The 27,738-nt window shown below is 39.0% G+C and overlaps 3 protein-coding genes across 3 annotated transcripts; 2 read left to right on the forward strand and 1 right to left on the reverse strand.

The window, feature by feature from the left end:
* Positions 1-2,373: 2,373 nt before the first annotated feature.
* Positions 2,374-11,827, forward strand: LOC148195756 (uncharacterized). Its single transcript, XM_088095280.1, has 8 exons — positions 2,374-3,430; positions 3,773-4,125; positions 4,333-5,229; positions 6,013-6,141; positions 6,256-6,811; positions 9,353-9,493; positions 11,001-11,107; positions 11,504-11,827. The coding sequence occupies exons 1-8, from the start codon at positions 2,374-2,376 to the stop codon at positions 11,825-11,827; spliced, it is 3,564 nt and encodes a 1,187-aa protein (XP_087951406.1).
* An 8,878-nt stretch (positions 11,828-20,705) lies between these two features.
* LOC148195757 (pentatricopeptide repeat-containing protein At4g14820-like) lies at positions 20,706-21,518 on the forward strand. Its single transcript, XM_088095281.1, has one exon. The coding sequence runs from the start codon at positions 20,706-20,708 to the stop codon at positions 21,516-21,518; it is 813 nt and encodes a 270-aa protein (XP_087951407.1).
* Positions 21,519-22,777: 1,259 nt separating this feature from the next.
* LOC124835565 (3-hydroxy-3-methylglutaryl-coenzyme A reductase 1-like) lies at positions 22,778-27,290 on the reverse strand. The gene is made up of 4 exons (XM_047310520.2): positions 25,956-27,290; positions 24,939-25,120; positions 23,788-24,134; positions 22,778-23,470 (listed from the first exon to the last, which is right to left on the reverse strand). The coding sequence occupies exons 1-4, from the start codon at positions 26,981-26,983 to the stop codon at positions 23,228-23,230; spliced, it is 1,800 nt and encodes a 599-aa protein (XP_047166476.2). The 5' UTR covers positions 26,984-27,290; the 3' UTR covers positions 22,778-23,227.
* Positions 27,291-27,738: the final 448 nt, after the last annotated feature.

Below are 27,738 nucleotides of genomic sequence, written 5' to 3' on the forward strand. Positions count from 1 at the left end.
TACAGTAACTCATCACCTTCTTCTCCGACCACGTTTCAGAACCGTAGGAACGTTCCTGGTGTCGTGAGCTTCGTTTTGAACCGATCACCTCAACGTTCTGATACTGGTAAGTCTCTCTTCTTCGTCGAACGTTTTCTATCTCATGCAAAACCAAATCCTGGTTGCATCAAGGGTTGAGTTCTTAGTATTTCTTGGTTTTTATGGTTAGATCGGGTTGGAAGAATTAAGTGATCCTGTGTGAGTAGAGAACTGTTAGCGGACGAACCAAACACCTTGAGTTAGGACGTTCACTTCTGATCCAGGTAAAGGAAGCTTATTAAATTTAATTCGTATGTTTGTCTTGTACTGTATGAACATTATGTGTGTCGCATGAAGTATGAACTGTGTTATCTGATTGTTGATATATGATCATAAGTATGAAGTGTATATTGGTTGAGTATGCATGGTCGAACGTTGTTGTACTGCATGAACATGGTATAGATTGGTTGAAATGTATGATATGAGTGATACGTGTGAATATGAAATATACCTGCTTAGGAGTAGTGAACGTAAGTGAAACTTGAATATCAAATTCCCTATGATAACGTGTGTCCGACATTAAACGGTTCTCGACCGTTTGGTGTTCCAGTAAACTTCTTTGAAATGGAATACTTTCCTTTGGGAAGGATTCTGGTCGAGCATGAGTTGCGTAGGTCTTTTACTTAGAGCTCAAAAATGAGCAGTGTCGATCTTACACATAGTAATCGTATTGGGTAGTGCTCGGTCTTACACCAAGCGCTCTTACTCTTTTCTTGAAAAATCCTTGAAATACAGATCCTTCATCTGTGTCGACCGTCAATGTCGACCATCCTCGTAATACAGATCATTCATCTGTGTCGACCGTCAATGTCGAGCATCCTCGTAATACAGATCATTCATCTGTGTCAACCGTCAATGTCGAGCATCCTCGTAATACAGATCATTCATCTGTGTCGACCTCAATGTCGAGCATCCTCGTAGTATAGATCCTTCATCTGTGTCGACCGACAGTGTCGAGCCCCTTGATTATACCGATCATCCATCTGTATCGACGACAGTGTCGAGCACCCTTCGTAATACAGATCATTCATCTGTGTCGACCGACAGTGTCGAGCACCCTCCTTAATACAGATCATTCATCTGTGTCGACCGACAGTGTCGAGCACCCGTTCTCGGTCGTCCTCGTTATAAAGAGGGCTGAAAGTTCAATATTTACGTACTCGGACTGAAAGACAAAAATGAGAATAAAAGTGAAAGGTTTTGAATGACGAACATAATATGAGATGATTAAATGGTTATGATTGTTGTACGAGCGTTCCAGGGAGGAACGACTCACACATGTTGAATGTGGAATTTGGTAAAGTATGACTGTGGGCATGCTAATGCTGGCTTGGTCCATCCTGATATTCCGTGACACTCGTCTTCACGTAGAGGAGAGTGGTTCATGTGTGGGAATGGCAGGAGGTCCTTAGTCCATAAGTTAACATGGGCGACGTAAGAAACGGACTAACCTCGAGTGGCAGCTGTCGAGTGTAATACAGTTACTACACCACTCGGGTGCAAGGACGCCTGTAGCTACACAGATTCATACAGTCCGGACGGTCAGTCTAGTATCAGGAATTGATTTGAGTTAATGGATTGATTTAATTATATGTTGTGCAATATTTGATATGTTGATGTACTATGAAATGAATGATTTTACTTGAATTAAATTCAATAAGCTTACCCTGTGTCCTCTTCTTTGTGTTGTCGATTGTCTTTGTACGTCCATCTTGTCCTTGCGATGATCATTGATGTGGATGGGAGCAGATGGAAGTGAGCTGCTGGAAGAGGCGCTGGCGGAAGAAATTTCAGAAGATGTCGATCCGGTTGAAGTAGGGATTAAGGTCGAGCCCTAGAGTGCTCGACATGTGGTAGCTGTTAGTATTTTGTTTAGTCTTAGAATTTGTATACCGTCGGCTACATTACATTTTGTATCTTAAGCCGTTCGACGTTTTGGACCTCGTATCTTTTTGTAAAGACTGCACTGTTTTAATGATTAATGTAATTAATTCTGATTATGGTTATCACTATATTTTGGGATGTTACATTAGTGGTATCAGAGCAGTTTTGTTCTTTTAAAGGACACTGTAGGGTTATGAGTGCACTGTGTTTTTGCTGTGTGCTTTTATATGTTTAATGAGTTATTATCATTTTAACTCTTGGACAGAACTAACGCTCGTTTTCTCTGTGTCCAGAGAACAAATGGCGCCTAGACTTCCTCCTCCTCCACCACCCAATGGATCGGATACGACCGACAGTGCCAGATTGTTGGAAACCGTGATCGAACGGTTGCAACAACAAAATGCTACACTAATGGAGCAGAACGCAGCTGCTTTAAGAAGTCTTGAGGCCGCACGCGAGAACTCCGAAGCTACTCAGCGACAATTAATGGAACTCATTGCCGCCACCAGAGGCACGCCGGGAGCGTCCTCTTCCAACGCTGCCCAACCTGCTGCTGAGTGGAGCTTGGAGAGTTTTCTCCAACATCATCCGGCTAAATTCAGTGGGAAGTGCCTCCCTGACGAGGCAGATCAGTGGCTGAGGGATATAGAGAGGATTTTTAACGCCAAGAGATGTCCAGATGAGAACAGGTTGGCGTACGCGGAGTATTTATTTACTGGAGAAGCGAGCCACTGGTGGGCAAGCGCGAGAGCCATTCTGACGGACACTCAACAACCAATCACTTGGGAAGTGTTTAGAAGTAAATTTTATGAAGAATACTTCCCTGACAGCGTTCGGTTTGCAAAAGAGGTGGAATTTCTACAACTGGTCCAAGGGGGTATGTCAGTTTCAGAATATACAAATAAGTTCAAGCACTTGGTGAGGTTCAATACTATGGCGACAAGTGAGGAGTGGCAGTGCCGAAAGTTTGAAAACGGGCTAAGAAGTGATCTTAAGGTGTTGATATCCAGTTTGTGCATTCGGTCGTTCCCAGCCATGGTTGAGAGAGCCAAGGTGTTAGAGAAAAATATGGCTGAGGTGGAACGACATAAGAAACAACAAGCGTCAAGGGGGCCAGTTCTGTCGAGGCCCAATCTGAACCGGAACAGGACTCCGTACGCTCGTCCTAGTCAACCATCTCATGCAAGTGGATCACAGGTAATCGTTCCTGTCGGACAGTCTGGGCAAGTGAACGTTACTTGTTTCCAGTGTGGAGGACCACACTACCGTTCTTCCTGCCCAAAGCTGATGGGAGGTAAATTCTGCACCCGATGTAGAAGAAATGGGCATCTGGAGAGTGAATGCAATATGGGCGGACGCGCTATAATGAGGTCGCCGAACGCTGGAAGGAACCAGCAAGGGAGAGGTGGTCGAGCCCAAGCTGTTGGGCGTGTGTATGCCATTACCGGAGCGGAAGCAGCGAGTTCAGGTACGCTCATCACCAGTACCTGCTTGATTTATGGAAAGCAATGTTGTGTGTTGTTTGATTCAGGGGCGACACACTCCTTCATCTCGAAGGCGTGCGTTGATAATTTGGGAATAACTGAGAGCGAGATGCAGTTTGATCTGGTGGTGTCGACCCCAGCAGCTGGTGAGATCAGGACATCTACTGTGTGTGTTAGATGTCCTATTGAGGTAGAAGGGCATAGATACAAGGTGAACCTCATATGTTTGCCTCTAAAAGACTTAGAGGTAATTTTGGGAATGGATTGGCTGAATACCAATCGCATTCTCATAGATTGTGGAGCTAAGGAGTTAATTTTTCCTGAAGAAGACGAAGAAGATTTGGGTGTGACGCTCGGTCAGCTGAAGGAGGATATAGTAGGGGGCGCCTACTGCTTCCTGATAATGACGCACTCAGATGAGGAAATGGAAGGAGTGAAGTGGGGACGATCGTCACAAGATGAGCCGTATGGAGTACGATCGGTCATAGAAGAGTTTCCTGAAGTTTTTCCAGACGAGATACTGGGACTGCCTCCGGTTCGTGAAATTGAATTCACTATTGACTTGGTGACGACAGCAGCACCCATCTCTGTTCAACCATACCGAATGGCGCCTGCAGAGCTGGTTGAACTCAAAAAGCAGATTGAAGAGCTGATGGAGAAGAATTTTATCAGGCCGAGCGTATCACCATGGGGAGCGCCTGTGCTCTTGGTGAAAAAGAAGGATGGCAGCTCTCGGTTATGTATAGACTACAGGCAATTGAACAAGCTGACCATCAAGAATAAGTACCCGCTGCCAAGGATAGATGATTTATTGGATCAACTGCATGGGGCGACGGTGTTTTCTAAGATTGATTTGCGTTCGGGATATCATCAGATCAGGGTGAAGGAGAGCGACATCCAGAAGACTGCTTTCAGGTCTCGTTACGGACACTACGAGTATGTAGTGATGCCGTTTGGTGTGACGAACGCGCCAGCAATCTTCATGGACTACATGAACAGGATATTCCGACCATATCTGGACAAGTTCGTAGTGGTCTTCATTGATGATATCCTGATTTACTCCAAGAGCCATGAAGAGCATGAAGAACACTTACGGGTTGTACTTGGCGTATTGAGGGAGAAGGAACTGTACGCCAAGTTATCAAAGTGTGAATTTTGGATGAAGAGCGTGCAGTTCTTGGGGCACGTTGTGTCAGCTGAAGGGATCTCTGTGGACCCGGCAAAGGTACGAGCAGTTACGGAATGGGAAAGTCCGCGTTCGGTCATGGAAGTAAGGAGTTTTGTTGGTCTCGCGGGCTACTATCGACGCTTCATTGAAGGATTTTCTAAGATAGTAGCGCCACTGACACAGCTTACCAGGAAGGACCAACCGTTCGCGTGGACTGATTTATGTGAAGAGCGTTTTCAAGAGTTGAAGAATAAGTTGACGAGCGCTCCAGTACTAATCATTCCGGACACGTCCAAGCCCTTTGAAGTATACTGTGACGCGTCCCATCAAGGGTTGGGCTGTGTGCTTATGCAAGAAAGGCGAGCGGTGGCGTACGCCTCTCGACAACTGAAAATTCACGAGAAGAATTACCCCACCCACGACTTAGAGTTGGCAGCAGTCGTGTTTGCACTGAAGATTTGGAGGCATTTCTTGTATGGATCCACGTTCCAAGTTTTCAGTGATCACAAGAGTCTCAAGTACCTCTTTGATCAGAAGGAGTTGAATATGAGGCAGAGGAGGTGGCTTGAGTTCTTAAAGGATTATGATTTCGAGCTACTCTACCATCCAGGAAAGGCGAACGTGGTAGCGGACGCTCTAAGCAGAAAAGTGGTACATGTGTCGTCCATGATGGTGCGCGAGCTGAGTTTGGTGGAAAGCTTTAGAGACCTAAGGTTACAATTCGAGCTGGAGTCGAACAGTATCAAGTGTTGTAACCTTAGAATATCCAGCGACGTGTTTGAGCGGATCAGAACGAAGCAACGAGAGGATGAAGAGTTAGTGAAGATATTTAATGCCCTCGGTACGGATCAGGCTAAAGAGTTTAACACTGGAACGGACGGTTTCTTACGTTATCAGGGTCGGACGTGCATTTCGAATGATGGAGATCTGAAGAGAATTATTCTGGAGGAAGGTCACCACAGCCGTCTTAGCATGCATCCTGGCATGACCAAGATGTATCAAGACCTCCGGAAATCATTTTGGTGGCCTGGAATGAAGAGTGATGTCGCTCGTTTTGTGGCATCATGTTTAACTTGCCAGCGTGCAAAGGCTGAACACCAACGACCAGGCGGCTTACTTCAGCAGTTGGAGATTCCCGAATGGAAGTGGGATAGCATATCCATGGACTTCGTGACTCACCTACCACGTACGATCAGAAATCATGACTCAATTTGGGTGATCGTGGATCGACTGACGAAGAGCGCCCATTTCCTGGCAGTAAATTTGAAGATGTCGATGACCAATCTGGCCAAGCTCTACATTCAGGAAATTGTTCGTCTGCATGGAGTGCCGTCGAGCATAATTTCTGACCGAGACACGAGATTCACATCTCGGTTTTGGCAATCGTTACAAGGCGAGTTGGGAAGCAAACTGCAGATGAGTTCAGCTTATCACCCTCAGACGGACGGCCAGTCTGAACGGACCATCCAGACGCTGGAAGATTTGCTGAGAACGTGCGTCCTAGATCACTTAGGCGCCTGGGATGAGGTCCTGCCGCTAGTGGAGTTCACGTACAACAACAGTTTTCAGGCGAGCATTGGAATGGCACCGTTTGAAGCTCTTTATGGGAGAAAATGTCGAACGCCACTCTGTTGGTTCAAGGAAGGAGAGAACGTGCTAACTGGACCCGAACTTATCCAGCAGACGACAGAAAAAGTGAAGTTAATCCAGGAGAGGTTGAAAACGTCAAGGAGCAGGCAGAAGTCCTATGCCGACAAGAGAAGAAGACCGTTAGAGTTCCAAGCTGGCGATCACGTATTCCTTAGACTGAACCCAACTACGGGAGTCGGCAGAGCTATGCGACCAAAGAAATTATCCCCGAAGTTCGTCGGACCCTATCAAATACTAAGGAAGATTGGGCCAGTAGCCTACGAACTTGCCTTGCCTCCTCGGTTGCCAAACCTTCATCCTGTCTTCCACGTTTCCCAACTCCGGAAGTATATAGCTAACCCTTCTCATGTGTTGGAGTTGGAAGACGTCCAATTGCGCCCAGACCGAACACTGGAGTTACAACCAGTACGTGTGGAAGACAGTCGTACCAAGCTACACAAAGGAAAGGACGTTCGTTTGGTGAAGGTAGTGTGGGACGCTAAAACCGGTGACTCAACGTGGGAAGTGGAAAGCGCCATGAAGGACTTGTACCCACACTTGTTTACGGGTAAGTTTTAATTTTCGAGGACGAAAATTTTTGTAGTTAGGGAGAATGTAAGACCCTTAATATTTAGCAAAAGATAATTTCTGACATCCTCACCATTAATGCACGCCACATCATTTCTCAGCCAGTAAAACCCACTACCTAATCTGATCCCCTCCCTCTCTGTCGTACACGGAAAAGCCGCACCCATCATTTCTCTGAAACATTAAAAACGTACCCAACACTGCATGCACACACGCAACCTGTCGCGGGAGAAGCTTCCCATTTTAGAGTTCGGTGTGCAGGTGTCAACTTGAGAGACGTTCGTCGACCGAACGTGAGTTGACACAACTAGAACTTTTGAAAATTTCCTCTCTCACCTGCACCATTCATCTTCTTCTTCAGAACCCAACCTTTCGTTTCCTCCACTTCTCTCTAGAAACCTTCACTTTCTCTTTACAGTAACTCATCACCTTCTTCTCCGACCACGTTTCAGAACCGTAGGAACGTTCCTGGTGTCGTGAGCTTCGTTTTGAACCGATCACCTCAACGTTCTGATACTGGTAAGTCTCTCTTCTTCGTCGAACGTTTTCTATCTCATGCAAAACCAAATCCTGGTTGCATCAAGGGTTGAGTTCTTAGTATTTCTTGGTTTTTATGGTTAGATCGGGTTGGAAGAATTAAGTGATCCTGTGTGAGTAGAGAACTGTTAGCGGACGAACCAAACACCTTGAGTTAGGACGTTCACTTCTGATCCAGGTAAAGGAAGCTTATTAAATTTAATTCGTATGTTTGTCTTGTACTGTATGAACATTATGTGTGTCGCATGAAGTATGAACTGTGTTATCTGATTGTTGATATATGATCATAAGTATGAAGTGTATATTGGTTGAGTATGCATGGTCGAACGTTGTTGTACTGCATGAACATGGTATAGATTGGTTGAAATGTATGATATGAGTGATACGTGTGAATATGAAATATACCTGCTTAGGAGTAGTGAACGTAAGTGAAACTTGAATATCAAATTCCCTATGATAACGTGTGTCCGACATTAAACGGTTCTCGACCGTTTGGTGTTCCAGTAAACTTCTTTGAAATGGAATACTTTCCTTTGGGAAGGATTCTGGTCGAGCATGAGTTGCGTAGGTCTTTTACTTAGAGCTCAAAAATGAGCAGTGTCGATCTTACACATAGTAATCGTATTGGGTAGTGCTCGGTCTTACACCAAGCGCTCTTACTCTTTTCTTGAAAAATCCTTGAAATACAGATCCTTCATCTGTGTCGACCGTCAATGTCGACCATCCTCGTAATACAGATCATTCATCTGTGTCGACCGTCAATGTCGAGCATCCTCGTAATACAGATCATTCATCTGTGTCAACCGTCAATGTCGAGCATCCTCGTAATACAGATCATTCATCTGTGTCGACCTCAATGTCGAGCATCCTCGTAGTACAGATCCTTCATCTGTGTCGACCGACAATGTCGAGCCCCTTGATTATACCGATCATCCATCTGTATCGACGACAGTGTCGAGCACCCTTCGTAATACAGATCATTCATCTGTGTCGACCGACAGTGTCGAGCACCCTCCTTAATACAGATCATTCATCTGTGTCGACCGACAGTGTCGAGCACCCGTTCTCGGTCGTCCTCGTTATAAAGAGGGCTGAAAGTTCAATATTTACGTACTCGGACTGAAAGACAAAAATGAGAATAAAAGTGAAAGGTTTTGAATGACGAACATAATATAAGATGATTAAATGGTTATGATTGTTGTACGAGCGTTCCAGGGAGGAACGACTCACACATGTTGAATGTGGAATTTGGTAAAGTATGACTGTGGGCATGCTAATGCTGGCTTGGTCCATCCTGATATTCCGTGACACTCGTTTTCACGTAGAGGAGAGTGGTTCATGTGTGGGAATGGCAGGAGGTCCTTAGTCCATAAGTTAACATGGGCGACGTAAGAAACGGACTAACCTCGAGTGGCAGCTGTCGAGTGTAATACAGTTACTACACCACTCGGGTGCAAGGACGCCTGTAGCTACACAGATTCATACAGTCCGGACGGTCAGTCTAGTATCAGGAATTGATTTGAGTTAATGGATTGATTTAATTATATGTTGTGCAATATTTGATATGTTGATGTACTATGAAATGAATGATTTTACTTGAATTAAATTCAATAAGCTTACCCTGTGTCCTCTTCTTTGTGTTGTGGATTGTCTTTGTACGTCCGTCTTGTCCTTGCGATGATCATTCATGTGGATGGGAGCAGATGGAAGTGAGCTGCTGGAAGAGGCGCTGGCGGAAGAAATTTCAGAAGATGTCGATCCGGTTGAAGTAGGGATTAAGGTCGAGCCCTAGAGTGCTCGACATGTGGTAGCTGTTAGTATTTTGTTTAGTCTTAGAATTTGTATACCGTCGGCTACATTACATTTTGTATCTTAAGCCGTTCGACGTTTTGGACCTCGTATCTTTTTGTAAAGACTGCACTGTTTTAATGATTAATGTAATTAATTCTGATTATGGTTATCACTATATTTTGGGATGTTACAGTTAGACACTCAAAAATGGATTTGGAGACTGAAAATAGATTAGTTGTTATCCTTACGAAGGAAGTAGCAGAATTATGGTGGCAGTCTGAAACGGAAGGTGTTCTTTCTTATCTTCGAAAGCCTGGCCCACATGACGCTGCCGGTGAGAGGGCAAAAGTTTTGAATATTTGTTGTTTCGTTGGACGGTGGTGGTTGTTGGTGGTGGCGCCAGTGTAACAACAGGGGGAGGATGCGGAGGGAGAGGGAGGAGAAGATATGGTTCCAGTCAGAAGTCTCTCACACCTCTTTAAATGTTAGGTGGAATTGAGATGGTAAAACACGTCACTCACTAAATTCAATCACAATGACAGGTCCTCTTAAAAATAATTACAGCTTAGCATCAATTAACACAGTTTGGGAACATTTAACAGACAGGGTAAAATTGGCTTAATTTTACAAATATTAGGACCCAATTGAGACAATTACAAAGATGAGAACCCACTTGAGATTCTCATACAAATATGAAAACCATTTGAGGGTTTAAACTTTTTTTTTTATGTTTTAGCAAGTCATTTTGATCAATTCCAGGTACATATTCTGATTTTATGTGAAGTTCAATTTAGTTAGATAATTACTGTTAGGTTATTTTGATTGGTTGAGAGTAGTTAGGTGTTATTTCTTGATTCTAGTTTGCTTCTTAAGATGAATTGTTTTTTATGTGTTAGTTTTCTCATTAAAACTAAAGGTGCACAAAAGTTTAAGAATTGGTTCTGTTTTGCAAATAGAATTAGTCATTGATTTTGTCCAAGTTAGTTTTTTGTTTTGATTCTTTTATATTGAAATAGGTTTTAAGACTGATTCATGGTTCATATCTATTTTTTTTAGATGATTCTAGTGGTATTTGATAGCAATAGTGCTTGTAGGTTAGGATTTTTTTTACATTTACACGAATTAGAATAGGATATTATGATTATGTTTTAAGATAAATTTTTAGATCATGTCCTTATTGGTTCTTGGTATTTTTTAATGTAAAATTTGCAATTTGGTATGATGTATATTGATTGGATGAATGGTTAAAAAATGTCAATTTAGGTTCTGAAATACGAACCAAAATAGCTAAAGTAGATTTTAATTCAACAAGATGTCTTCGTGTAAGTGCATTCTGACTTTTTCTTCCAAATTAATGTGTATTTCACTTTGATCACAGGTTATGTTTGTATTTTTAGTTATCTTGGCTTTTATTCTTGGTGAACATAATTTAGATTAGTTTAGCTTATACAATGATTTCATATTGTTTGTTCATTTGAATTTTCCCTTTTGAATAATGATTTTTTTCTTTATAGCGATATTAAATAGGTTCTGTTTTATTTTTTTAGTGTTATTTTATCTTGTCTCATATCAATTTTCATTATACATTTTAGGTCCATTTCCTATTAGTTTAGATTTTTATTTTCTATTCCTTCCTTTTGCTTAGTTCCTTTCTTTCTTTATAACATATTTTAGTTTAGAGTTTCTTTCCTTTTTAATTCCATTTTAATTGTTCCCACCTTGTCTAGATAATTAGTAAATAATAAAAGACTTCACTTAACTTTCCAAACTTAGTTTTAATTGAATCCTTGGATTGATTTCCTGGTTGCTCCTACATTTGTTCTGTTTTTGTGTGACTACAGACAATTTAACAATTAGAACAAGATCTTACTACAAACAAACACCAATTTCTCTTATCTCACAAATAAAGCCATCCAATGTTAACGATGCTTTAGAAGATGAATCATGGGTAGATACAATAAAGGAAGAGCTTGGACAATTGCAAAAGAATGATATGTGGAAGCTTGTGGAACTGCCCTAAGGGAAATATGTGGTTGGAGCCCAATAGGTTTATTGTAATAAATTAGACGAAGATGGGAAGGTAATAAGAAATAAGACAAGACTGGTTGCAAAAGTTTATTCACAACAAGAAGGTATTAATTACGCCATTCATAATCTATTATCATTTGTTGCTTTCAATAAAATGAAATTATATCAAATGGGTGTAAAAAGTGTATTCTTGAATGGAAAAATCAAATAAGAAGTGTGTGTGGAACAACCACCTGGTTTTGAATGTTCAATAAATCCTAAGCATGTTTTCAGACTTAACAAAGCTTGAGTAATTTTTTGCGTTTCATTATTATAGATATATTTCGATTGGTACCTAAGGGAGCAGGATAGTCGAAACCCCCTCATCCAAGCTGCTTTCCATGTGGATGAGGGAGTAAGGCCTGAAGGATCGAGGGATGAAGAAGTAGGATCTGAAAATGAAGATGATGACAGTCGGAAAGAAGCCGCTGAGGAAAGTATGGGAAAAAACAACTTGAAGCTAAGAAATTTGAAAGAGAATATTACAGCTCTTAGAAAGGAACTTTGTCATGTTCTAAAGTCTGCAAAGTTAGAAGAGGGTCCTTCAGGTAAAGCCAATGAAGAAGCTGTAGTTGAAACCCTGTTATCTGCCCACTGTTGAAACCTTAGATTTTTGTCCCCAACACTCTGCATGTAACAATTCTTTCTCTCTCCCACTTCCCCCTTCCCCCTTCAAAATACCCTTCCAACTTTGTTCCCACTACGAAAACCCTAAACCCTACCAAATTCCCAATGGCAGATCACGCTAACAAAAAGAAAAGGGCTTCCTCTTCCATAGGGGGTCGTCGCCGTCACCACAACCCACAGTCATCCCCACCACCAACAAGTAATGAGCTTTTCTCCACGGATGAGCAATATGAAAGGTTTTCTTCCCATTTTTTTGAGCATCCCATCATCGAAGGAAAGTATCTTACTAAGGATTTCTTTGAAGGTCGAAATTTTCAATTCTACGAAATCTTGTCAAATGCTGGGCTAAAGAATTTCGTCTCCTATAGAAGACATTTCAATCTTGAATTAGTGTGAGTTTTCTACAACATGTGTATTTCCGATTCCGGAGTTATTCGAAACGAGGTGAAAAAGATGAAAATGACAATAAACCCAACTCTTTTTCATGAACTCAATTTCCTCCCTTGTCTTGGTGTTCCTTTTGAAGGAACTTTTATTGATGAGTGGAAGGACGAATATGACTCTGTAACTTCTAGGCAAATGATTTGCAAACCTGGTGCAAACGTACACACTAGAATATTGGCCGGGAATATGAAGGTTGAAAGTAGGATACTTCATTACGTTCTTTGTCGTATATTAGTTCCTCGTCCAAGTAATGTTGCACAAGAAACAAAAGAGGATATTATGTTGATGTGGGCCCTTTTCAATTCCGTTTAGATTAATAGGGGGCATCTCATTAGACATAGGATGAAAAGGGTATTAAGGAACAACGTCCATCTACCATATCCTCATTTGATTACCATATACATGGACCATTTTGGGGTCCTTACAGACATTGATCCTTTTACCCAAATTAAGATTAAACATAGGATTGAAGGTGAAGTTATAGCCTCATTTGGTTTTAAACAAAATGCTAAGGGAATATGGGTTCACAAAGTAGATGAGGGTAATAAAGAGCATGAAGTTGGAGAAACTTCTGGTAATCCACAAGACAATTCTTATGCAACGCTGACTGAAGTCATAAACGACATCCAAGATCTTCAGACCTTCGTGGGCATCGAGTTTGACAACATGGCCAGAAGATTTGACATGATGGCAGCTCGAGTTGGAAACATAGAGAAACAAATGATTTACTCACGTAGTCGCTTTGATGAACAATCGCCTTCTTAGATTTGATAGCATAATGTTATTTAGTTTGATTATGTACTTTTTGAATACTGTATTACTTTATAAATACTGTATTACTTTATAAATATTATAAGGTTTTTTTATTAATCTATTGATTTATCAATTTTGAAAGGTTTTTTTTATTAATGTATAACATACATTTTCCAATTTGTTATGTAGAATACAAAGGTCTTCCACAATGAGTGGTGCAAAATAAGAATTGTATGAATAAAATCAATCATTAGGAAGATGTGTTATCCATTGCAAAATATTCAAAATGAATGCTCATGGAGAGTGAGGCTCTCACATCTAGGGAATACGCACCAACTTTTTATACAAAATCCCATTTGGCCCCTTGTAATCGATTACAAGGATGATGTAATTGATTACCAAGGCATCTGCTGCTTGAACATGTTGCAAGACTTGACCTACCATGCTGAAAAAATTCACATGGGGTCTTTCCTCCACAATGGAGTGGGCAAACTATAGTTTTTAATCACTTCACACCGTCAACCCTTAAGAAGACGTGTTATCCATTGCAAAATATTCAAAAAGGCACCCTTAATATAAAAAAAAATGTCTATGGGGAGTGAGGCTCTCACAATTGAGGATTACACACCAATGTTTTGTACAAAAAGCCATTTGGCCCCTGATAATCAATTACATGAATGATTTAATTGATTACAAGGGCATTTGTTGCCTACAAGACTTGACCTACCACGCTGAAAACACCCACATGGGATTTTTCCTCCACAACGGAGTGGGCAATGTACGAGTTTTAAGCACTTCATACCATCAACGCTTAGGAAGACATTTTATCCATTGTAAAATATTCAAAAAGACACCTTGAATGTCAAAAAAATGCCTATGGGGAATGAGGCTCTTAGGGAGTAAGCACCAACTTTTTGTACAAAAAGCCATTTGGCCCCTTTTAATCGATTACAAGGATGATGTAATCGATTACAAGGGCATCTTTTGGCTGAACATGTTGAATGACTTCACCTACCATGCTCAAAACACCCACCTTCCACAATGGAGTGGCCAAACTTCAGTTTTCAAGGTCTTCACACCATCAACCATGAGGAACAAGTGTCCTCCATTGACAAAATTTGAGAAAGGCACCAATAAGGACCCAAAAATGCCCATGGGGAGTGAGGCTCTCACAGTTGGGGAGTACGCACTAACGTTTGTACAGAAAAGCCTTTAGCCCCTGATAATCGATTACAAGGATGATGTAATCAATTACCGGGACATCTGTTTCCTGAACATGTTGCAGGACTTGATCTACTATGCTGAAAACACCCACGTGAGGTCTTTCCTCCACAATGGAGTGGCCAAACTTTAGTTTTCAAGATCTTTTCACCATCAAACATGAGCAAATGAAATAAAAATTGTTCATAAAATCAAAATTTATGAATGATCAACAATGATGACCAACAACAATTCAAATGAAAATGACAATTACAAAGGGAATAAGCTACATCTTTATTAACATTTAAAATATTTGTTACAATACATTTAAATTTACCTTTACCTCTCTCTACATTGATATCCTACTGCCAATAATCACTAAATACACAAATCAGTCATGTTTGAGACGATATCCGGTGTAGGGAGTTCTACAAGTTTTACTCTTATAACGCTTTCGTCGTACTTCCTTCATAAGGTTGTTTATAATGGGTTTGTCAATGTAAATGCCTCCCTCGTTTACCATTGTATAAAACTAGTCATTTCAAGAACAAACTTCACCAAATATACTATAACATAAAAAATTCAAATAACAAACTACATACCACACCCGTCTCCACAACACATTTAATGAACTTGCCACCCACATTTGTATTCATCCAATGCAATAGTCTTGTGAATTTGTCTACAACAAAATTTGAAAGAATGAAATTATCACAAAACCAAACCTGAAATACAACAAAAACATCAAAATTAGTCATAATTCAATCAACAACATACAACATTTACATGTCAATCAATATATAAAATTTACCTACAACATGTAAACACATCCATCAACATAGATATTGCTGATACCTTGTCCTTTCTTCAAAGCTATAGAAGCTTTGCATAAACTACTTACCACAAACACAAAAAATTTGTTAACAACAAAGAAAAGGGCACAAACCAAAACGAAAAAAGCAAATCCAAAGGGGAAAGCAAAAACGCGAATACGACATATACCTTGCTCGCACCACCAATATCAGCTGTAAGAACCTAGAAAATAGAGTATTATATTAGATAGGTGTATTAAAATAATGAGACCAATTATTTTAATTTAAAATAATTTTATAATATAAATATGACTTTCTAAAGCTCGTCTCATTATCTAAATACCTTTTAAACAAATAAAACACTATCTTCTCTATTTCCTCTCACTTCTCTTTAACCTTTCTCATTCCTTAATCATTTGTTCAACTGTCAGGAAGTGTCTATGTGATCCCAGCGTTAAGGGCTACCAATCTGACCGATCAATTTGTTGAATCGAGCAGGTAAGCGGTAAACTCCTTTCTTTGGTGTTTAGGGTTTCTTATCCTGTGAAGAAGTTATGTTTGCATGGATCAAGAGTTCTTCTTCTTCAATTCTTGACTCAATTTAGGTTCTAAGGTTTCTCTTCTATCACCATTCGGTGATTTGTAGGTTTTTCTAGATTTTCCTTGTAGTGCAAGCAACTGTCGGGGTTTTATAGAGCTATGCAGATTTCTTTGAGGTAAGGGAAACTAGATTCTTAATTTAATTGGTAATTGATTGTGTATGTGTGAAGAGTATGTGAGTATAATATGTATTGAAATGAAATTAGGTTTTTGATGGTAGACGTAATGTATGCAATGTGGTGGTTTTATGTGAGTGGAGAAACCTTGAATATGAACTGCATTGAATAATGTTTAGACTGTGTTGAATGTATGAAATGTGAAAAATCTGTGTTAACATTGGCTGGTTACGTATAAGGGCAAATTGTCTTGGTTTAGGGCTAATTTATAGGAAGTGGAATGGTGAAAATTTGATTTATGAGTTAGGTTTTGAATTGGTCAGTTGGGATATGTCATTTGAGACTTGTTAGGCTCCCTAAGTTTCACAAAATTGTGCTAAAAGTGGTAGAATTCAAATTTGGGCCATAAGTTGAGGTTTTTGTAGATTTTGAAGTGGAATTTAGTTAGGAAACACTTTAGAATGATGTTAGTACGGTTTAGAAACACTTGTCCATGTCTATTTAAGTATATAAAATAATCCAGGAGGATTAGAAATTGGGGAAAATAAATGGAGTTGGTAAATTTTGGTATGAGTTAGTTAATTCTATAGTTTCGTGCTACAGAATTATGCAGACTCGTTGAGCGAGTGGAGTCGCTCAGCGAGTGCCTGGATATTCTGGCACACTGTCTTTCTATTCACACAACGAGTGAGGTCGCTGAGCGAGAGAATTGGGGGTCTGGACCACTGTCTCAAGTCTCGACCAACGAATGGGGTCGTTGAGCGAGAGAGTTGGGGGTCTGGACTACTGTCTGGAGGATTCGCCTAGCGAGTTGTGTCGCTGATCAAGAGGTTGAAGTCTGGGAGCACTATGAGTTTTATTCGATCAACGAATTAGGTCGCTGAGCGAGTGGTTTGGAGTCTGGTGATACTGTTTGTGGATTTGGACAACGAGTAGAGTCGTTGAGCGAGAGAACTTTGCGGTCACTCAACGAACCCCTCATTGAGCGACTAGTCCAGGTTTTAGTTTAGTCTTTTATGCTTTGCTTTGTTTTGATTGATATGAGAGGTATTTTGATTCAATTAAGAATGATGTATGAGTATACTTATTATTTACTATATTGAGTAATTCTTATGTAATTGATATGCCTTTACTTAAGAAACGTGATTAATGAACGTAACTCCATGGCTCAAGGTGAGATTTCATGATAGTACCCTTGTTGATGATGTCGTTGTATGAATGTATGGAGCTTTGAAATATGGTGGCCTATTCCAACACTCTAATGATCATTCATTCTCAAGTAGAGAGGAATGATACATGTGGTGAGAGTAGCGGGAGGTTCTTGTCTTTGGGCTTTGAGTTTAGCCTAGGCAACTAAAATGGACTACCTTTGTATGGTGTTGGGGAGTGCCAGTTGTACCGTACAAGTGCACAAACTATCAATAGTTCGACATTCATATATAATCCAGATGAGTATGGTTGAGTATAAAATGAGTGAAGTGATTGGTCTGTATTGTATCCTCTTGAATTGTGGTTTACAATGTGTATATATTTATATAAATATGAATCTCTCTTGTTTATCTGGCTTACCCTTTTGTTTTTTGTTTTCTTTGTATGCTCTTGTACTCTTTTCTTGGCTATGATCATTCAGTAGGTGTGAGCAGAGGGCGAGGAGATGTCCGTGGAACAGGCCTTAGAGGAGGAATGAACAAATGTGTAGCTCTTTAGCTAGTTAGGTGTCTTTAGTTTTGGTTTATCTAAGTTTCTATATAAAGTTTGAAATTTATAGTTATTTTTGGATGATTGTAAGTTCCACTTTATATTCTAGTTTATAACTGCTCTATAATATCATATCTGTGATGACTCTTTTATATAGTTTATACTATATTTTTGGGATGTTACATCACTAGAGAATTCCATTTTGCAAAATGCACTCAATGGAATGAAAGGAAAAAAGTGACAACTTGAACACAAACGAGGGATTTTGGTTCGTCGGAGAGAAAGAACACACAAAGGAGAGAGGTTGGAGGGAGAATGCTAAAGAAAATGGAGAAGAATAGACCTTATTTCCATTAAAACGTTAAAGTTGTTTTTGGAATCAAGAAAATTGGAACCTAAACCCTTTTTCACGTCAGCCTTTTTAAAAAAAACAAATTATTTCAAACAAGCCAATACTAGTGTGACAAATGGCATTATTAAAATGTGTTAAATTTGAGTTGCTAACCTACGGGTTCCTTTGATGAGTGTTCTACATGCATTGGTTTTTGAGAGAGAGGGTTGATAAGAGGGTTTTATTTTTGGAAAACGTTTCTTTGACAATCCAAAGTTGTCAGCTTTTTGACAACGACACTGATGTTTTTTTATTGGTTGGTTTGTAATATTTTATTAAGATGGTGCATTTTGTCATGGAGGGTATTTTTGGAAAGGCATTTGAGATTATCCACTTCATTTCGCAGTTTCATTTGAGACTTCCTCTCTCTCCACCATTTTCATTTCCGTCTTCTTCGTCTCTCTCCACCATTTTCACTTTCTGTGGAGCATTGCTTTCATTCTCGCGGGTCTTCCTATCCATCGAAAGAAATTTTGCCTTCGTGTGTTCCTGTTTTCGGGTTGGCGGCATTTTCCTCTTCTTCGTCTCTCTCCACCATTTTCACTTTGTCTAGAGCATTGCTTTCACTCTCACGGGTCTTCCTCTCAATCGAAAGAAATTTTTCACTGGAGTTGGAACTTGTACATGTTTTTTGTATACGAAAGGTCATGATTATAAATGTTGGGTAATATGTACTGATAATATATTATAGGAATAAAATTTCAATTTTGATCTAGTACCATACGCTCTCTACTAGTGTTGTTCGACCATATATATTGAAACTTTTATTTGGTTATGGGTGTTTGGTACAAAAATTGATTTTGTAAGCGACCTTGATAGGCCTGAGTGTTGGTGCCTAAAAAAATATCCAATTCAATTGAGTGTTGGTGCCTAAAAAAAGAATCACATCACATATGTGCCTAAAAAAAGATTCAATTCAATTACGTAAAATGTCTTTGGCTACTTATGTGCCTATATATAGCTCCTACAGCACAAGTTTTTGTACAAAACCAGATTTTTGTTCGTGTAATCGTTTACAGGGTCCTTGTAATCGATTACAATGAACAAAAATGTTAGAGCGGCTGTAGCGGAAGGGTTAGTGTGGAACAATAAACCAAGAGGGGGGGTGAATTGGTTCTTAATAAAAGCGTGTGCCTTTAAAATTTCTACTCAATTAAACTTACTTAGCAAATAATAATAACAAGTAAATAAAGTAAGGTTGAGAGAAATTTGCACAGATGATTTTTTTCCGGTTCGGTCTTACCAATCCTACGTCCTGTTGCTTATCTAAAAACAAGATAAACAATTAACTAATCACAAAACAATTACAAACTACAATCACAAAGATACAATTTGTAAAAGTTTAGAAAACACCTCTCTTCATGCCACAAGAGATAAACCTACACCTCCTTTGAATCTTCACAAAGGATGAAACACTTCTTCCGAATACTTCACGAAGGATGACTTCCTCTTTCGAATACTTCCTTAGACACACCAAGGATGAACCAGCTATTCCTCTGCCACCGTAGCAGCACTGCACCAGCTCCACAAGCAAGAGTTTCCTTAGCCGAACAATAGCTCACAATTCTCAAGAGTTTCTGAGTTCTAAAGCACAAGGGAAGAGTTCTATATATAACAAATGAAGCCTTCCATTCTACTTATAGGCTTCCTTTCACTAAAAGTCAAACTTAACGGCTAGTTTGTCCAACGACCATAAACGACTAGTTTGTCTAACGGCTATAAACGACTAGTTTCTCCAACGTTCGTGTTGAGTGCGATACTCTTGCCGTTAAGCGTCACTATTCACATGAATAGTATTACTATTCATATGAATAGTGCTACAGTGTTTTGCCACAATGATTTCACAAAACACAAATCTTTCACTCTTTAATCTAAGTCCTATTAAATCTAGACTTATTACAAAAGCTTTATAATACAACACAAGTCTTCAAAATAATTCTTCATGAATCTTGATTCATCTTGACTTGATTTGGGCATCATCAAAACTTTATCTTCATCATTTTGCTAACAATCACTCCCTTTTTGATGATGATGATTAAAAACTCCTTTGATTTAAAACTTTTAGTAATAATATGCATACAACACAACTTAAGGAAGAAAAGAATAGTAGTGAACTTAGAAATAAGCTTTAAACATTTTCTCCCCCTTTTTTTTATCATAATTAAAAAGTTTTGTTTAATTGCTCCCCCTAAATTACTTAGAAGATATACTCCCCTTAATAAAAGCATGTATGCATAGGAATATTAAGGAAAAAACAACACACATTTTATTGAATTCAAATAAACATTCAACCATACAAGAATGGATAGTACAAATAGTTGAAAGGAGGGATGAGAGGGGTTAAATATCCCTGAAAATAGGTTGCTAATGTCCAAAAATTCGAAATATGATCGTTTTTCTGCAACTTGTACAGAGTGAATCGATTAACCTAATGAGTTAATCGATTAACGCTAATTGATTAACTTGATAAGTTAATCGATTAACTTGACGCTGATTTTCGTAAAACACAATTTTTGGCCTATTTTGAACTTTAAGACATTTCTAATATCCCTAAATCTCTTCTAAGCTCACAAAATCTATCTTTAAGCAATGCTTTGGTGAAAATATCAACTAATTGGTGTTTTGTGTCAATATATTCTATCTCACAATCTTCTTTTTGCACATGATCTCTAAGGAAATGATGCATAATCTCTATGTGCTTGGTTGTAGAGTGCATTATGGGATTCTTTGTAAGATTAATTGCACTTATATTATCACACTTAAGTGGTATATGATCCAGCAGCAATATAATTTGCACATCACACACTATCCAATCTTTAATCTTCCAAATAATCACCCATGAAAACAAAAACTACAGAAGAAAAAAAGCATACTTGGGTCGCGAACAGTGACATTAACAGTGTAACCGTGTTCGAGGAGGAACTTGACAAGTCAGGAAGCGATGTAACCCGAAGCGCCGGTAACACAAACAACTTGGCCAGTGTCGGTGGTCATTCTGAATTATGTTCTTCTACTCTATTGAAGGTCGTTTCCAAACTTTCTTCCTTGAATATGGGCTTGAAGGTTCACAGCCTCGTTTTCAAGTTGGGCTTCCATGACGACCCTTTTATTCAAATCGCCTTGATTGCCATGTACACATCATGTGGACGTATTATGGATGCCCGTTTGGTGTTTGACAAAATGTCTCACACGGATGTCGTTACCTGCAATATTATGATTGATGGGTATTCCCAGAGTAGTCATTATGACCATGTTCTAAGGCTCTATGAAGAAACGAAGATTTCTGGTATGGAGCTTGATTCTATTATCCTTTTTACCGTGCTTTCTACTTGTGGTCATGCGGGAAATTTAGGCTATGACAAAGCAATTCATGAGTTCATTAAGGATAATGGTTTTCATGTTGACTCACATCTACATATTGCTCTTGTTATTATGTATTGTGGTTCTATGTATCTGGCTAGGGAAGTCTATGATCAACTTCCCTTAAATCATTTAGTTGTTTCTACTACGATGTTTTCGGGGTATGCAAAGATTAGATTGGCGAAAGATGCGTGCTTCATATTTTACCAAATAGTTGAGAAGGACTTGGTGTGTTGGAGTGTCATGATATCTTTTTGGGTTTTAAAGTATAAGAAACAAAAGGGAAAATGATATCTTTTATTTAGCATAAGCGAATATTTAAACTACAGGATTGGTAGCCGACTTTGAGAAATATCTACTAAACTTAATTAATTAAATAATGCATAAAATCCTTCTAAAAAATAGGATAAAAATATATTTTTATTTAACTTATTTGACTTTTCCAACCAAATGTTGTTTGAATCACAAAATTCCAACATATCTGGTCATGTTGAAAGTGATCAGTCTTAGGAGGCTCTTGAATTGTTTGATGAGATGCAGCGACAAAGAGAACTGAGATAAGAAAAAGATCGTCAATAACAAGGTTGATGCTCTACAATTGAGATGAGAGAAAGAGAGAGAAATTCATTGGTCAAAGAGGAGAGAAAGAGAGAGAAATAAAATATTAAAAACGAAAATATTCTTTTCTCTGAGTCAAAGAGAAAAAAATAGTTGGGTCTACGTTGCATAGAGAGGAGAGAGAAGAAAATACAGGCTTTTTTGTCACGTCATCACGTAGTTAACTCTGTTTCTACAAAATTAACAGAATAGACTTGATTGATGCATGCACATTATACGTGTGAATGAAAAGTTGATACTTTTTTAAAATTGAGGACCAAGTTGACACCCCACCAATGAAAGTAGAGACAAATTAAACAATTAAACCTTAATTACTATTTTTATTTAGTTTGTAAAATTTATTTATTTCTATGTACTAAAATATAAGATTTTATTAATTATTATAAATATATGTAAAATTATTAACTTTTATTTTGTTTAATAAAATTTTTTATTTTAAATGGTTCAATTATTATATTCAATTTAAAATGATTTCATGAAATAATATAAATATATTTCCAATATAAGTTCAATTTTACAAAATAAAATATTTATATTAAATTTTAATTATATTTCATAAATTTAAATTTGCATAATAAATATATTTTACTTTTTAAAACGCCCAGGGTATAAATACTAGTATAGATACAATGAAAGCAAACAAAATCCCAACTAAAAAAATGTGACACAAGCGTAGCTCAGGGCATCTTTATGGAGAGATAAATATCTAGATTTTAAAATAGAATAATTTACTAATGGAAACAAAAATAAAAATATATAAAATTTATTATTGTTTGTAAGTGTGTCATGCAAATACAGATACCATTCAAAACGAAAAAAAATAATAAAACATGTCAAATAAATACCATTATTAATGCTTCTGCAGATTTGAAAATTAGCACAGAAAACATGGATAGCGTCACATAAGTCCACCAAAGAAATGGGAAACTATATTGAAGAAGTGGTCCAATTTAATTCATTGGGTCTAGTGAGCAACGAGACAAGAGAAAAAGTAAGAAACCTCCCAGCTTTCTGGTCCCCCAAGTACTTAGAAAAATAAATGTAAGAGAAAATGATACAGTGCTGAACATTAGTTTAGAATCTTAGTACAAAAAAACAAAAGGAAAATCTGAAGTCTTGGAGTCGATTAAGATTTCATTCGATGACTCGCCAACTAGGCACCAAACTTGTACAGTGAATGAATGGTCGAGACGGGCTCTCCAAAACTTGCCACGGTACAACTTATGATACATTCACAGACATCAATACAAGCAAAGAAACTTCACATGGGTGCCAGCAAAGTGATGTCTTCCATTTCACTCTAAAAAATCCTGACCCATCAAAGAGACCACTTTCACTTTTGACATAACGAGTAAAGGCTGGAGCCACATGGTCCTTCCTTCTCAGGATGACACTCTAGACATATCTCTGCTTGATCTGTTGTATTTCATGTGGCTCTTCACTAACTGCCCTGCAGCTATAGCAGACATCAGCGACAGCTCCCCTGCTAGAACAGATCCAGCAACAATGGTGGCCAAAACCCTTGAATTTGATCCTGGTGAATCCTTGCTTGCACCCTTCAGACCAAGAAGATTCAAGCATGCAGATTGAGATGGTAGTTGAGTTCCACCCCCCACTGTGCCCACCTGAAAGAATCAAGAGTCTTACACAAACATACCAATTGAATTGGTACATTAAGTACATAAAATTCTCCATAAACACTTGTCTGGAAGAAAAGAAGGTTAAATGCATTGAACGAATCGGATATCCTTAAATCCACTGAACTTCACATTTCTAGAGGTCTTCATTTAACTTTCGCAAAAGTTATTCTCCAAAAATGATTTTAATTTGTAGAGAAACACAATGTGTTTTATCCATTCTTGTTTTTTCTCCTTGAAGTACTTAGAAGTTTATCCAAAAGACTCCATGTATGATAAATATCTATCACGGTTCTAAAACTCACCTCTATGGAAGGCATGGTCACTGAGACGTGAAGATCTCTCCCATCGTTCACAGCTTCCATCATAGTTATGCAATGGGAACTCTCAACATTCTGGGCCGGATCTTGACCAGTGGCTATAAAAATGGCAGAAACAATGTTGCTGGCATGAGCATTGTATCCACCAAGAGCACCAGCAACAGCAGAGCCAGCAAGGTTTTTGAGCATGTTAAGCTCAACCAAAGCTGCCACACTGGTCTTCAACACCTTTTTCACTATATGTTCTTTGATAGTTGCTTCACAAACTACTGATTTCCCACGTCCCTCAATCCAATTCACTGCTGCAGGTTTCTTGTCCGAACAGTAATTTCCTAAATAATATAATCAATACATAACTAATCATTACAATTAAACTCCAATTAATCAGCAAATACAGTTTAAACACCCAAGGATAACCAAAGATTAACTAATGGGGCCACTTCGATATTCCCCTTTGAAAAGGTAATTATTTCACTAACTTTTCAAAGTATGACAATAATGAAAATTACATTTAATACTGCAAATTCTGAGATGAGATTTTAAACGGAGATGCTTGGTTCATCACACATTCAACGAATGCATGCATACTGGAAAAGTTAATACCAAGGTGAGATTAACTTTTTGAAAGAAAAGAATAGTATTACAGTAGTAGCACACAAGTGGAATTTAACGCGATATAGAAGCAGGTGACGGAGTCCGGGAGTGACGTGACTGCTCAACTTCTTACATCAAACTGACAGATCCTATTCATGGTTGATAAGTTAAAGGACAACAGATTCAATGCTAACTAGGAAAATATTCTGTCAACACAATTCGGATAACGAACTATTCTGTATATATGAAACAAATAAAATACATAAATGAGTAGAAAATTAATTTTGAAAAGTAAATATATATCATTTCAAAGATATTGCTGAAATAAATAAGAAAAAAAATTTCGGTGTATTGCATTGCAGGATCACTTTCGTCTAAATAAAGAAAAATAAATGTACAATGAAACAGAGACCCACAAAAAATCTAAAGTATCCATCCACAACTAGTTATCAGTATCAGGCAGACTATCAGTGGCATAACCTCAAGTTTGTTAACGAACAGTAAGGGTTACCCAGTAACGTGAAAAAGGGGGGAAAAATTACCAGAGATGCCGATAACATCCATATCAGGAAAATCACTTTGAAGGAAATCAAGAACATTCTGAACCCCTTTGGAAACCATGTTCATTCCCATGGCATCACCCGTACTACAGGTAAATCTAAGATAAACATTCCTCCCCGCAATAGAGCACTTAATGCTTTGAAGTCTGCCAAATCTACTTGACCTGTAGCACAAGCAACAAACATCAGTTTCAGTAAAAACTGAAATCATCCGGAAACAAACAAATGTTTTCAAAACAGCAATAAATGGACTCTACCCTATTCTAATTAAAGAACCAGTTTTAGCTCTTTATTCCTTATTTATTCTATCCCAATTCATAAAAGTAAACGCAAACTCTGAAGAAGCACTGGAGTAGTGGAACTCACCAAACACCAAAAACTCAACATAAATAAATTCAGATTCAGAATAATTAAAGGGACAGAAAAGAGAGAAAAACTGACAGCAATAAATTTCTTAATCCATACACCAAAAAAGATTCCCAGCCCAAAATATCATTCAACTGCAGTATGGAAACTCAAAATAGAGAAAGGAAATTCATAAATCCAAATTTCAAATAACAACCAGTCAATTAGGGTGTAGGTTATTGTAAGTTCAGAAACAACCAAAGTTACAAAACTTAGTTTCCTAACAAAGATAAATCCATCAAGATCAAACATAGCATGACCCAAATCAACAAACAAAAAATGACACTGATTTGGAATAATGGATTGCTTAACCCATCAACCAAAACAAGATAAAAGAAAATCAACATCAAAAGTATTATCACATTAACCATTACAAATAAAACATTTTAAATTCTGACAAGTTCAAATCATGGAGAAAAGCATTCCACTTTCAAGGAATTAATTACCTTTAACTTCCCATTTAGGTAACTCCACATTTACAAGCCAGACTCAAACTAAGATCAGAAGTAAATAAATATATGGAAAAACAAAAACAGAAAACAACAATCCCCTTTTTCTCCACCAACACAAAAAGCCATAAAAGAAAACACAGACTTGTTGAAAACGACGGCCAAGGTATCAAAATTGAGAGGATCTTCCAGAAAGAACTTCAACTCGGCAGCCCTATTTGCCGTCGCGAATCTCACAACCGGCGCCCTACTCATCCCATCCCTCAACAACACACTAGTCGCCCCACCGGACGCGTAGATCGCCTTGCACCCTCTGTTCGTGCTCGCCACCAGACAACCCTCCGTTGTCGCCATCGGCACCGTGTACTCCTCCCCGTCCAGCAGCAGCGGCCCCGCCACCCCCACCGGAACCTGCACATACCCCACCGGCATCTCACAACACTGCCCGAGAATTGCATTGTAATCAAACCCCTCCAGAGGCAGTCCTCCCAGCGACCGCCCAGTCGTCCTTTGAAGCGCCTCTCGCCGGATTGCCGCAGCCCTGCGACAATCGCCGAGACGCGATTCAAGAGAGTAAGACGGAACAATTCCGTTTACGACAGAGTCGATCACGACGTCGTCTTCATCATGATAGACTCTGTCAGCGGAAGAAGCAAATTCTTTCAGAACCGGTTTCACGTTTTGAAAAGAAGGTTGTATGACTCTTTTCCCCTTCATGACAGAATCGACCATGATGCCATTGTCGACTCCGCACGCCACCAGTTTCACCGGTTCGGTACAGAGAAGTGGAGAAGGTTGTGCAGCTCCCTTGGTTACTGAGTCGGTCATGATGACGTTGTCTTCTTGACCGTCGACTTTATCCAGGGAGCTGCATTCCGATGGTTCTACGTCGTCGTCGGCAGGACGGGCAACGAAGGACTGGACGAAGTGAATGCCGAAGAAGCCAAGGAGGTAGATGACGGAGGCGAGGAGGGCGAAGACGGCGGCGAGGTCGGAGAGGGAGAGTAGGTGGAGGGGGGAGGAGGAGCGGATCTTGTCGCGCCAGCGATTGAGGAGGTAGTAGGCGACGGAGAAGAAGAGGGTAAAGAAGAAGGCGTTGGTGAGATGGAGGGGGAGGGGGAGAGCGTCGGAGGCCTTGGCGGCGGCGGAGGAGGATCGACGGCGGAGGTCCATGGAGCGGAGAGAGGGTGGTGGCGAAATTTGAGGGAAAATAATTTTATAGAGAAAGAGTGGAATGAATGTATGGATGGTGAGAAGGAGAGAAGCGTGGGCATGAATATGGTGATCCACAGAGACTGAGTGAGGGCAGCGCGGGACAACTGACCAACTACTGTCATCTCCCACACTGGATTTTTCGTTCTCCCCACGTGCTCCTCGACCCTACTTTCTCTCTTCAATAAAACAAACTAAAGGCATTCCATCCTAAACCACGATTTTGGTCCTTAATCCACACTATTACCTAGGACATGTGACTTTGTCTGTTTGAATCTTTCTTAATTTTCTTAAGAAATATTTCTATCCATGAGTATAATAAGTAAGAGTATCACTAATATTTGATGTATTTAATCCACTGTATTCAAAAACTTATTTTTGTCGTCTTTAGTTATTTATCATGTTACATATGATTTTCTTTTTCTTTCTTTTCCATTCATTCTTTCGTTTAGTCTAGAGACATAATATGTGCCGATTGAAGAAATATCATCCCTTCTTATGTAATTTATGATCCTCAAATGCATGCCATGTTTATAAGTTGAAGTCATTCTCATTTGTGAATAAAATAATAATAATACTTGTAACATAATAGTATTACTCTCTTAAAAATATATTAGTTACTTATATTTCTATTTGATATTTATAGGGTGTTAATACTTGGTGAGAAAATAATAATGTGGTATTTTACGTGCATTTGAGTTTTGGGATTTGACATT

Source organism: Vigna umbellata, chromosome 7 (genome assembly GCF_029865625.1).
Source record: "Vigna umbellata cultivar VRB3 chromosome 7, Vumbellata_1.0, whole genome shotgun sequence".
Taxonomy (NCBI): domain Eukaryota; kingdom Viridiplantae; phylum Streptophyta; class Magnoliopsida; order Fabales; family Fabaceae; genus Vigna; species Vigna umbellata.